General features: G+C 36.4%; 1 protein-coding gene across 1 annotated transcript in view; it reads right to left on the bottom strand.

Annotated features, from left to right (window-relative positions):
* LOC117411544 (egl nine homolog 1-like) overlaps positions 1-14338 on the bottom strand; it is a 66816-nt gene that overhangs the window by 4912 nt on the left and 47566 nt on the right. Inside the window, exons 3-4 of the mRNA XM_034019183.3 lie at positions 1255-1391; positions 225-292 (exon numbers count right to left, since the gene is read on the bottom strand). Of these exons, the coding sequence (XP_033875074.3) occupies positions 225-292; positions 1255-1391 (205 nt within the window). The remainder of the gene's footprint in view (positions 1-224; positions 293-1254; positions 1392-14338) is intronic.

The raw sequence follows: 14338 nt of genomic DNA, 5'->3' as shown, positions 1-14338 counted from the left end.
GTAACTTATTTACCAATAATGTTTTCTAGGGGTGTGCAGAGGTGCGGATGCTCGTTTATACCTGTTACTCGGCTTACCTCTAATTTATTTAATAACAAAACAGTGATTATATTGATTATGAATGCAACCCAAGCATTCAGTTTCTCTTATCTCCACCCCTAATCATAATCATTATGATAAGCTACTTTACAAATTGTGCCTAACTGTGTTTTAATATGCCATACCTGTTAAGTATTTTTCTTTAGCTCGTGCTCTTTCCTCTGCATCAAAATACCATACTGTTATGGCATACCTGTAGAAAAAAGGTGAAAACACAGAACTGTCAATGCTGTGTTCAGTTCACCAGTTGGGTTATACCTGGTATAAGGGGTGGAAATATAGCAGCTGAAATAAAGCTTATGATAATCAAACAGCTTAATCTATTGGCTGTGAAGGACTGGAGACCTTACTGTTGTACAGTATTATTTTACACTATATCCTTGTCACCACGTTGTTTAATTAAGATGTGATGTTTCAGTGATTATAAAGTACAGGAACATGTGCGTACTAAAAATCAAGTCAAATACATTAATCAATGTACATGTTTCTTTTTTGGTTTGGATTCTTTTTTCTAAAACCTATAGAAATAAGTGTTCCCACATAATTCAGAAATAAACCTTTTTGGCAAAGGGTAGTGAATGTTTTGACCTATATAAAATTCACTCACTTAAAATTAATATTTTTCTAAAAAGGTAAACAATATTGTACAGTAGGCCCATATAATACTGTATACTTACAGGCTGCTTATACTTTTGTTGCAAGCAATAAAGTACACAAGTTAATTTCAGAAAAAAATATTTTAAGCAATATTGTTGCATAGTGCACTGGTTCCTAAACTGGGGGTCTGGGTGTCCACGTGATGGTTTCAGGGGTTACACAGCAGCACATACAGAAATATTCTCTCACATGAGCAAGTGACGTCTGAGAAAAGTTTTACCAGGGCCAGGGGTTAAATGTATTTCCTTCTTTTTTTTTATGAAGGTACTGAAACATTTACAACCTTGATATCAGCTTTATCACACGTATTTAATCTTCAATTCCAATGCCCATGTGAACAAGTGCGTACAAATATACAATAAAATGTGGCGATTGTAAGATCAAAATTTCACATTTCTATGGATTCACTGGATGGGGGTCCTCTGTGAACCCCTGGTTCACAATAATATTTTTTTTTTCTTAAATTATGAGAAAAAAATAATGTTTAACAAAACTTACCTTGTGGAAAAAGCTGGCTGTACTTCATGAGGATTTCTGCGATCAGACCAGAAAAAGAGTAGTCTATCAAATCTAGGTTCAATATCGGCAAACTGTGCTTTACCTTCTGGGAAAATTCGAAGCAGACCTCCATGATCCTTTAAACACAAAAGAAACCCTTAATTAGGAACCCAAATGGGAAAATTAAAGGACATTTCTTGAAACATGAACTGGTTTTGAACCTGTCTGAAACAGGTTTGAATTTGTCACTTCCAGTCCTTATCGTAAGGAAGTTATATTAAATTATATTATATTATACATTATATATATATATTTTTTTTTTTTTCTACTAGGAATCCTTTAACAGTGGTATGTTTCGATGGGCTGAATGGCCTCCTCTCATTCATAGATGTTCTTATGTTCTAAATGTATACATTTCTCTCACGTTTACCTTTTAACTGATCTTTTGTATGAAAAACAAATCTGTGATAGCACAACAAAAGGAGGGCTTCAGCAAAATAAGATTGTAATTTGAAGTACAGTAGGCTTCCACTTTAAAACCCCCCCCAAAAAAACCACAATCAGATAATTGTTTTCACTAAATGCAGTGTCCAACAATACTCTTTTTTCTTTCCTAGACCTGACCTGTATAGAGTAGAACAGTGGCCTAGACTAGGGATGCCACAGTTCTGATTTCCTCAAACCAAAACGTTCATAAAATTCCAAACCGAATGATACTGACAAAAGACAAAACCAAACCAAAACCTACATTTTCTGTACAGTGGCATTTTTGCTTGCAGCCAGTTCATATTAATATCCCTTAATAAATGTAATATGACAACATAGCAAGAATGTATCTGATTGATTGTCACAGCGCTCAGCTTTATGCTTGGTCTGGGTGTCCAGATGCATCCTAAAAAGTAAAAAGACCAAACTGAAAGTTTGAGTCATGACTGTTAAATTACCTGTGTTAACCTCATGAAAAAATTACAAATATTGATGCTTAACTGACTAAAACAACCAAAGGTAAAAGTATTGAGAGAAAATAAAATGTGAGGTCCCAAACCACTGTGAAACTGGGCAAAGCTGCAAAAACAAGAGAAAAGGATGCTGTGAACAAATACCTGGAAACTGGTTGAAATGAATTGCATTTACGAGCAGCTTTATTAAGGCAACTTCATTTACTGTGCATGAATTGAAATTAGTTGTATTTGTCAGACTCCTTTTTACTGCATTCTACCTCCACATTGATTGAATTCCAGAGTAAGGACCTTATCCATAGTCAGTCAGGTCTATAACAAACCAGCATACAAAATGAGAACTTTATGTATGGCTTATGTGGGCCTGTGTTTAGTTTTTTTACTGACAAACCTAGGTGACATTTTAAAATGCTGACAAACACCTGTCGCTTTGAAGCCAACATGCTGATTAAATAATTACAATTTTGAAAACCATGAACTGCAGTTCTACTTAAATGTGATTTACCACTTACAACTGACTGTGGCGACAATGGGGGTACCAGGAAAATAATACTAAAAATAATAAAACGTTTAATGTCCATTAATACATTACTTTGTTCCTTTTACATTCTGTCTAATTGTATAAATCATCTATATGACTGGTGCAATAACTGTATTTAGCTGATTGTCACAGTTAAAATAAGAAAAACAAGAAAACAAAGTGTGTAATAATCTTAAAATATCTTCTGAACACATTTAAGTATCGTCACTCCATAGCTTAACCAACTGACGATGCTAAAGTTTAATAGCAAAATATAATGCACAAGATCTGAGAATGTGCAGGTCTTTCATGCAAACATAAGTAACACTTAGGAACAACCTTTTTTTTTTTTTACATTATATTTAGGGCTTCTGATTTTCGGTTTTAACCGATAAAACCCGATAAAACACCCCTGATACAAAAAAAATGAAATCGGTGGATAGCCAATAAACACCGGAAAACAAGTGAAAAACTGGAAATGGTTAATCAATTCACGTTGACTTTACCCTTTTCCCATTAAAAAATAAAACCTACTACAAAAATAATAATAAATATATTTCCCAGTGCTGCTGGGCAATGTCCCGCCTTCCTGACTTGCATCTATCAGTGATTCGTTCTCAATACTTTAAACCCGCCCCAACTACTGAATGACAGCACATTCCTACATTTCTATTGGAGACTCCGTTTGCGAGATTTAAAACAAGATTACAATCAGGATGGAGGCTTGTTAGTGGGATTTCAAGCTGTGTTACAGTTAAGATACGGAGGATTTAAAACAGAATTGTGGCGAAATGTACAAAAATGCCTAAACACAAAAACCCCAGAAGAATGTGCCTGTGACAATAGGGATTTCGTTGTGGAAGACAGCAAAAGAAAGAAGGTACAACTTAAGTGTGCAAGTACTGTTGAGTTACTATACATATATTTTGACAGAAAAAAACGCTCAAGCATTTTGGAAAGTAACCAAAAACACTAATTTCATACAGTATATCAAAAAACGAAACCCCCGAAAAAAACGATTTACATAAAACTCAAAAATAAGCACAGAAAAATACAATCAATAAAACCCGAAAACACAGAAGCCCTAATTATATTCAAGAACAAAACAAAACCAATAATAAAATCAATTAAAACACAGCTATACTTAGGAGTTCTCTGAAATATGGAGAGAAAAAAACTTCCTTCTAAAATCATGTTATATGTATTCACAGGCATGTAAGACTTAAATAAATGTCAGTCGCCATCTACAGCATTCCGTCTATTAATCTGCAAATAAGTACTTTGTAGTAACGGGATGAGCAATTCAAATGGTTAAAGTAATGTAATGGGATGATTGTTTAATGATTGGTTATTACGTGGCTTACTGTGGAGGCTATATCGACATTGTGTGGCTAGAGGACTAATTTGCTGGTTAAAAAACAAGTCGTGAAACACACAGGATCCTAATTATGATGTCAGGAGACACGTATTCTCTTCACTAGTGTGAGTGTAAGTGGATTAACACATTTCTATCTGTTCCATTATACCATACCAGCAAAGTTTGAAAGATTAATTTGATTAACACTTTTCTTATTTCATTTAGAAAAGGCTGCTTTGACAGATGAACATATTGCACATCCTATTGTATTTCCAGCCGTCCTGGAAGGCAGCAAAAAATGGCTTTGTTTAAGAGGTACCATTATCAGACCTGCAAAAGTTTACATTTCGATCTAAGGATATGTAACAGTCTCTCAAATATCTACTGCAAAGGTTCCCACAGGTAATGTACGGCACAATTAACAAAACTCTAAACAATCCTGAAAATATTATACAGTACAGTGCTTGCCAATTGGTTACATTTCCACTTCATTGAAGGTCACTGCCTAATAAAAGAAATGCTGGGCTTTCTGGAAATTGACCCTGTATGTACAGTAACTAAAATGATTAATCATTTCTAGCGATAAGATGTCACAAACCCTGCTTTGGCAAGTAGTGATATTATATTCTCCCATCCACACGAAGTTCAAGAACATCCTGGGAAGTGCAGGGCCAGGAGTTTCACAGCATCTCCATCCTGTGACATCACAAACAGCAACTTATCTTTATTTGGAGGCAGGAAAATGCACCCAAGAAGCTTCCCTGCCCTCATGAATTTTTCATTCAGATTTTATTACAATAAAAAATCTGGACTTTATAGTTACTGTAGTTCTCGCTGGCGCCACTTTGGAGCTTTGCAACATAACTGATAGAGAATATTGTAATGAAGGAAGTCTTTATATCAGTTACTTAGATAAATAAAGTATTGTGTGAATCTACGCTAAATGAGCCCTTACAACTACGTGCCAGCAACACATTTCATGGGTCTCTGGGGTCCTTTGCACAATATTTTGGATGAACCAAGTTGGTTAGAGCTCTAGTAGCGGGCAGATTTGTTATACATACATACATACATACATACATACATACATACATACATACATACATACATACATATTAGGGCTGTCAGTTAAGCCTCAAAATAGCAATTGATTAATTAGGCACACAAAATATAATGGTTGGAATAAATGATTGTACTGCCCACATACATTTTCGCTCCGTTTCTCTTCCCGCGGACATTATTATTTTAATATCATTGCAGTTAAGTAAAAGCTTGAGCACAACAATTGAATGCGAGGGGTAATTACACCTTTGGTAGCATCAGGAGAAAAAAAAAAAAACACAACATATTTATTAGCGTTATTGAATATTGTTAAATGTTCATTATATAACAGTTCATTTTGAAACTCCAAAGAAGCGCAAACTATATACAGTCAGTTTTCTTCAGTGTGCACCATTTATTTACAGGCTGTTTGCCAGGAATACAAGCCTGTCATCCTGCTCTGGACTCAAGGTGGCGCCCTTTTTTGTTTGTTTACAGCGAATACACGGAGGGGCGTACTTACAAAGCTTTTTCAAAACTGATTCGCTGGTAGGATGGGACCAGCAAATCAGATGCTAGGTAACACGAGCAGGAAAAGAAGAGCACGCCCACTGCTTGTCTGACAGAAATACTGTAAACAGCAAGGCAGGGCATTTGGTGCAGTTTTGTTGATAAACTCAAATAATGTTATTAACTATGTGCATTCAAAAATGTAATTATTGACTCGATTATCCAGTATTTATATCGATGTATATAATGAGTAATGGAATCGATGGAAAAATTGATTTTCGATTTAATCGTAGCAGCCCTAATACATATATTTTTCACAGGCTTGCATAATTGTTTTTGAAATTATTAAATAAAAATGCCACGTCATATCAAAACAGACAATAAAAATAAGGTTGAAACAACAAAGAGAAAACCCTTTTACTGTCGCATTATTCAATCCTCAAAATCGCAACAGTAAACTAAAAGAATTACAACCTTAGAATCTCTGCACCCAAATTTCATTTCTGTAACTTAAATATCTAAACAGGATGCAGAATCAGGTTTAGAACTTCACAGACCTCATTTCGCTGTAGTTCTATTGTATGTAGCAATGTTACAAAGTGGGCCAATGAATCCTGTGGGAAAACACAGGTGTGATTAATACAGAGTTAAAGGATGGTGGTGTAAGGCCTCAGTCGGTTAACTGGTCAAGGTCCCAGCTAAATCATTAAGTGCCTGTTTTACATCAACTGGGGACACACGTGGGTTGTTTTGGGTTGTTCTGATATCGGGCAATATGTGAGTACTAACACACCTAGCCTGAGTGATAAGGAGATATTGCTGGGCTGTACAGAAGAGCAGAGCAATGTGCAGGATTAATGAATATGCTGCATCACACAGAATGGGAAGTGTATGGGATTAGGTTTCTTGCCTTTTATTGTTTTATAGCAGTCCCATTAACAGTCAAAGGGCTCCATGCGCTTGCATACCTTTTAAAATGACAGTTTGATAAGAAATAGATCAATTTATAGGAAATGGCTTTTTCCCCCTGGAAAGCGTTAAAAGAGACATCTTACATAATGGTGTTTCTTGCATAAATTACTTTGAATAGGGTCAACTAATACCTTGTTTCCACTGCCTTTTCCCAGGTATAGCTGAGCTGGACGGTCTGGTGGAAGTGTAGTTAATGATGGCTGTCTGCGTTCCAGTGTAATTTTGTCAGGTATAGCTGATCAAGGAAGTAGTAGTGTGGCAGTAAAGGTCATGGTGGATTGTGGGATTAATTGAATATTGGTAGTGTTCCGTGTTTCCGGTTTATTTCCGAATTTTACCGAAAAATTACAGGATTTGTTTTTAACTGGATGTCAGTTTTTACTGATTTATACCCGTCTTTTTTCCCAGTACTATTTTCTAGAAAATACACACTATTTTGACTAAAATGCCGTTTTATTTTGACTCAAGACATTGTAATAAGCAGCCCTACACTGTATCCTAGGATACAGCAGACGTTTAGATGTCAGAGGATCAAATAACGTTCCAACCTGGTTCTCCGTCACTTCACAAACACATTATCATCTGATTATGTTGGCCAATCAAAGTCTGAATATTGTGGCAATTGCTGGGCATAGTAACTACTAGATTGGATCAAAAACTAAATTGAAATACATGAAAATATAATATTTTTAGTGGGGAGAAAACATAAATCAGTTTCTGAATATTTAAAAAAAAATTGTTTCGAAGTACACAAAAAAGCAAAAATAGCAGGTATGAGTCAGATGAGGCAGAGGATGCATAGCACTGCAAATACTGCTGCATTGAGGTACATGTTCGCAGTGACAATAAAAGAACATACTGAAAAATAAGCGACACATTGAACTAAAACAAGAAACTGAACTGAGAGACAAGCAATCCATTTATGTGGCTTTTACAAGTGCTTTAAAAAGAAAGCGCAGAATGACTGTGTTAATGAGTTTGTCAGAGCGCTGTGCTTTGTTGGACAGACACTGTTTATTGCAGAGGTATGTATGGGTGACTTTGTGCGACAGTACTGTCTGTCCATCAGCTAAAACACTGCCTAACGCTGACGATCTTAAATCGTAAATATTTGACAGAAAATGCTGATGCTTTAGTTGGTAAACTTACTGGAACGCATTGATGGAAATGTCCATTGTGATTTTAGATGCATCTCCCAATGGCTTGCACCGCCCAGTTCTGTCAATTTTCTTTTCTTTTTATGATTTCAAGGCACAGATTCTGCTTCATCATACATGCCAGGAACTTTAAACTTAATCAGAACCAGAACTGCTACGCATCATATTCCACATTTAAAGTATGTGTATACCAAGATTTGTTTTTAGCCGATTTTTACCAATGTTTCAATTAAAAACTATTTTTTACCGATTTTATCCCTAGTTTAATATGTAAAATAAACTCCCAGAATTTTTTTTTAAAGATAAAAAACAAAAATGCAGAACACTAAATATAGGCAAACAAGTGAAGATGAACAACGTTCAACAAACATTTGTGGCTGTTTTTCTTTTCTTTTACAAAGCTGTCAGTAGTCTTATTAAAAAGGTTTCGTCACCCAATAAGAGAAAAGCAGTGGAAAAGAGCCACTTTTGATGACATACTTCCATACAGAACAATTTGGCCCCATTGGGTATGAGATACAAAACTGAACTGTCTGTAGCTACAGTAAGCTATACAGTAGCTGAGCATCAGTAGAAACACCCTCCAGCTACACCTCGCACAGACCGTCCAGCTCAGCTATACCTGGAGAAAGGCAGTGGAAGAGGAGGTACAGTATAAGACTCTCATTCCTCCATAACATGCTTGATTTGATAGTACTGTGAGATTCATTAGACATAGTGCACTGCATTTCTTGTAGAAGTCGATTGACACAACAGCTCACAGTAAACCATGTAAAGACTCAATTGTGAAACAAACTGTTTTGTGTCCCTTTTGAAAAATAATATAATCCTGGTTCAACACTTCAAGCACCTTACAAGTGTAACACTGGTAACATATTCTCTGAAAATATTATAGTACTCCCTCCCTCATTATTTTGGTATACATTTAAAAAAAACTAAAACATATGAGATTGAGGGCAGTAAATTAGTGCAGGTTCGACGCAGTATAGTATAGTACATGTGCAATTCACTGTGAACATGGCCTATCTGTGAATTTATTTGTGAATGATCACAACTGTGTATTAATCAAGGACAGACAGTACAACCACAAAACTACAAACATTGGTGGCTCTTGTCAATTTTTGTTCTAGACTATTATCTCAGATTATCTCAGTTCACACACCCTGCCAGCTACAAATCCAGAAGACCTGGTCATACAGCCGTATAATTCCTATTACTCTGACACTCTAATAATAGATCCTGTCTGATGCCATCTGTCACATGCACAAGCAGTGAGATTACAACATGAACTTTAGTTGACCCAGAGATGTACCAGAAATAAGAACGAACAACGTCAGTTTGTAAACCATATTAAAATAATTACAAATATTCAAATTCCAAATTTCTTGAAGGCTGAGAGGTTTAAAATGGGTTTTTTTTGGTCTTTTGTTTATTATAAACAATACAAGAGCATTCATTAGCAGTCTTGATAAATAGTGTCTTAAAACAACAGATTAATATACATTTCAAGTTCTAGCACTTACAAGAAGCTATGCTGTTCAAACTCTTCCTTTCTTTAGCAGCCCAACACATCCAAAGAAATCTGCAATGGCATAACCTGAAGCAAAACTCCATTAAATTAAGTGAAATAAAGAACCCAGTTGTATACCTTCCTGCGATTTAGCGAATTCTGAAGGGCCTTGAACCCCCCTATTTTATTATAAACCTGGGCACATATTTATTTTAAATGAATAGCAATAAATAACACAAGTACAATAAATACATAAAGAACATTAAAAAAACACTTTAATGCTGACCTTAAATTCTGGATGGCATTGGAGCTGATCTAAGAAGCTGACTGTGACTAGAGAAGCTGGCACTGACTGGAGAAGCTGCTTTGACTCTTTCAAGGGCAGTAGTCAACTTAGATGAGCACCTTTAAATACAAATTCCAGCTCTTAATGCATACTGGTTAGAACAAGTAACCACCCAATGTTTCCAGAATTTTTACTCAAAATAAATCCTTCACTCGGACTAGGTATCTCTCCTTCGAATCTGCCGTCAAGAATGAGAATTCCAGATCACTTGCTCTGTTGGGATACTTTTGTTCCTTTATTATTCATCTGTTAAAGAAACAATAAAGATTTGTCTATTGAAATTAATATGTTTCTATTGTATTATCAGATTTAAACAACTGCTTGAAATTACACAACGAAGATATTGAAACCCCAAACGTGTACATAACAGTAAGGCACTTCAAAACAGAGCTATGTTTGGAAAATATTACAGCGAAATTTAACTCATTTACAGCCACTACTTGAATGGGAATTTAAAGTGAAGTTTAAAGAACTTACTAAAGTACACCCAATTTAGACTTTTTTCTTTTACATTTTTGGAAATGTTGCAAAAATGCCTGTCTAACAGTATATATAATAATCACACTGGTGCACAATAGATATTCTTTAAATCAATGTTTTGTTGTTACCAAGTATAGCTCTCCAGTAATGACAAAAGTACACATTATTTAAGTCTAATTTTGCATATATATATTATGATATATATATATATATATATTATGATATTATATATATATATATATATATATATATATATATATATATATATATACAGTGCCTTGCGAAAGTATTCGGCCCCCTTGAACTTTGCGACCTTTTGCCACATTTCAGGCTTCAAACATAAAGATATGAAACTGTAATTTTTTGTGAAGAATCAACAACAAGTGGGACACAATCATGAAGTGGAACGAAATTTATTGGATATTTCAAACTTTTTTAACAAATAAAAAACTGAAAAATTGGGCGTGCAAAATTATTCAGCCCCCTTAAGTTAATACTTTGTAGCGCCACCTTTTGCTGCGATTACAGCTGTAAGTCGCTTGGGGTATGTCTCTATCAGTTTTGCACATCGAGAGACTGAAATTTTTGCCCATTCCTCCTTGCAAAACAGCTCAAGCTCAGTGAGGTTGGATGGAGAGCATTTGTGAACAGCAGTTTTCAGTTCTTTCCACAGATTCTCAATTGGATTCAGGTCTGGACTTTGACTTGGCCATTCTAACACCTGGATATGTTTATTTGTGAACCATTCCATTGTAGATTTTGCTTTATGTTTTGGATCATTGTCTTGTTGGAAGACAAATCTCCGTCCCAGTCTCAGGTCTTTTGCAGACTCCATCAGGTTTTCTTCCAGAATGGTCCTGTATTTGGCTCCATCCATCTTCCCATCAATTTTAACCATCTTCCCTGTCCCTGCTGAAGAAAAGCAGGCCCAAACCATGATGCTGCCACCACCATGTTTGACAGTGGGGATGGTGTGTTCAGGGTGATGAGCTGTGTTGCTTTTATGCCAAACATAACGTTTTGCATTGTTGCCAAAAAGTTCGATTTTGGTTTCATCTGACCAGAGCACCTTCTTCCACATGTTTGGTGTGTCTCCCAGGTGGCTTGTGGCAAACTGTAAACGACACTTTTTATGGATATCTTTAAGAAATGGCTTTCTTCTTGCCACTCTTCCATAAAGGCCAGATTTGTGCAGTATACGACTGATTGTTGTCCTATGGACAGAGTCTCCCACCTTAGCTGTAGATCTCTGCAGTTCATCCAGAGTGATCATGGGCCTCTTGGCTGCATCTCTGATCAGTCTTCTCCTTGTATGAGCTGAAAGTTTAGAGGGACGGCCAGGTCTTGGTAGATTTGCAGTGGTCTGATACTCCTTCCATTTCAATATTATCGCTTGCACAGTGCTCCTTGGGATGTTTAAAGCTTGGGAAATCTTTTTGTATCCAAATCCGGCTTTAAACTTCTCCACAACAGTATCTCGGACCTGCCTGGTGTGTTCCTTGTTCTTCATGATGCTCTCTGCGCTTTAAACGGACCTCTGAGACTATCACAGTGCAGGTGCATTTATACGGAGACTTGATTACACACAGGTGGATTCTATTTATCATCATTAGTCATTTAGGTCAACATTGGATCATTCAGAGATCCTCACTGAACTTCTGGAGAGAGTTTGCTGCACTGAAAGTAAAGGGGCTGAATAATTTTGCACGCCCAATTTTTCAGTTTTTTATTTGTTAAAAAAGTTTGAAATATCCAATAAATTTCGTTCCACTTCATGATTGTGTCCACTTGTTGTTGATTCTTCACAAAAAATTACAGTTTCATATCTTTATGTTTGAAGCCTGAAATGTGGCAAAAGGTCGCAAAGTTCAAGGGGGCCGAATACTTTCGCAAGGCACTGTATATATATATATATATATATATATATATATATATATATATATATATATATATATATATATATATATATAGTACTGTGCAAAAGTTTTAGGCAGGTGTGAAAAAATGCTGTAAAGTAAGAATGCTTTCAAAAATAGACATGTTAATAGATTATATTTATCAATTAACTAAATGCAAAGTGAGTGAACAGAAGAAAAATCTAAATCAAATCCATATCTGGTGTGACCACCCTTTGCCTTCAAAACAGCATCAATTCTTCTAGGTACACTTCCACATTTTGTAGGCATATAGTCAGGTGTATGATTAAACAATTATACCAAACAGGTGCTAATGATCATCAATTCAATATGTAGGTTGAAACACAATCATTAACTGAAACAGAAACAGCTGTGTAGGAGGAATAAAACTGGGTGAGGAACAGCCAAACTCAGCTAACAAGGTGAGGTTGCTGAAGACAGTTTACTGTCAAAAGTCATACAAACAAGACACAAGGTAGTTATACTGCATCAGCAAGGTCTCTCCCAGGCAGAAATTTCAAGGCAGACAGGGGTTTCCAGATGTGCTGTCCAAGCTCTTTTGAAGAAGCACAAAGAAACGGGCAACGTTGAGGACCGTAGACGCAGTGGTCGGCCAAGGAAACTTACTGCAGCAGATGAAAGACACATCATGCTTACTTCCCTTCGCAATCGGAAGATGTCCAGCAGTGCCATCAGCTCAGAATTGGCAGAAAACAGTGGGACCCTGGTACACCCATCTACTGTCCAGAGAAGTCTGGTCAGAAGTGGCCTTCATGGAAGACTTGCAGCCAAAAAGCCATACCTCAGACGTGGAAACAAGGCCAAGCGACTCAACTATGCACGTAAACACAGGAACTCGGGTGCAGAAAAATGGCAGCAGGTGCTCTGGACTGATGAGTCAAAATTTGAAATATTTGGCTGTAGCAGAAGGCAGTTTGTTCGCCAAAGGGCTGGAGAACGGTACACGAATGAGTGTCTGCAGGCAACAGTGAAGCATGGTGGAGGTTCCTTGCAAGTTTGGGGCTGCATTTCTGCAAATGGAGTTGGGGATTTGGTCAGAATTAATGGTCTCTTCAATGCTGAGAAGTACAGGCAGATACTTATCCATCATGCAATACCATCAGGGAGGCATCTGATTGGCCCCAAATTTATTCTGCAGCATGACAACGACCCCAAACATACAGCGAAAGTCATTAAGAACTATCTTCAACGTAAAGAAGAACAAGGAGTCCTGGAAGTGATGGTATGGCCCCCAGAGCCCTGATCTCAACATCATCGAGTCTGTCTGGGATTACATGAAAAGAGAGAAGCAACTGAGGCTGCCTAAATCAACAGAAGAACTGTGGTTAGTTCTCCAAGATGTTTGGGCCAACCTACCTGCCGAGTTCCTTCAAAAACTGTGTGCAAGTGTACCTAGAAGAATTGATCCTGTTTTGAAGGCAAACGGTGGTCACACCAAATATTGATTTGCTGTAGATTTTTCTTCTGTTCACTCACTTTGCATTTAGTTAATTGATAAATATAAACTATTAACATGTCTATTTTTGAAAGCATTCTTACTTTACAGCATTTTTTCACACATGCCTAAAACTTTTGCACAGTACTGTGTATATATATATATATATATATATATATATATATATATATATATATATATATATATACACACACACACACACACACACATATCTGGCGTCAAAATATATATAATGCCCACAACAAAATGTAACATGAAGTAAAAAATAAACGTAAAATCAAGGTTTGTTTGTTTTTTAATGCAAAGGCAGCTTTCCTTTTATATTTTATACATTACAAAGAAATACAAAGGGACATCTTACATAATGTTGTTGCTTGCATAAATTACTTTGAGGAGGATCAACTAATACCTCGTTTCCACTGCCTTTTCCCAGGTATAGCTGAGCTGGATGGTCTGGTGGAGGTGTAGTTAAAGATGGCTGTCTGCATTCCAGTGTAATTTTGTCAGGTATAGCTGATCAAGGAAGTAGTAGTGTGGCAGTAAAGGTCATGGTGGATTGTGGGATTGATTGAATATAGGCGAACAAGCGAAGATGAGCAAAGTTGAACAAACATTTGTGGCTGTTTTTCTTTTCTTTTACAAAGCTGTCAGTAGTCTTATTAATGAGGTTTCGTCACGCAATAAAAGAAACCATTGTTCAGAACAGTTAGTCTCTTTAGCACATGCCTTTTGATGACATACGAAATGAGATACGAAACTGTACCGTCTGTAGCTACAGTAAGCTGTACAGTAGGGATGTAATAGATTAAACTGTTAAACAGTTAACCGATAAATAAATG

The sequence above is a fragment of the Acipenser ruthenus genome, chromosome 6 (assembly GCF_902713425.1).
Source record: "Acipenser ruthenus chromosome 6, fAciRut3.2 maternal haplotype, whole genome shotgun sequence".
NCBI lineage: Eukaryota > Metazoa > Chordata > Actinopteri > Acipenseriformes > Acipenseridae > Acipenser > Acipenser ruthenus.
This window is presented reverse-complemented; position numbering and strand designations above follow the sequence as displayed.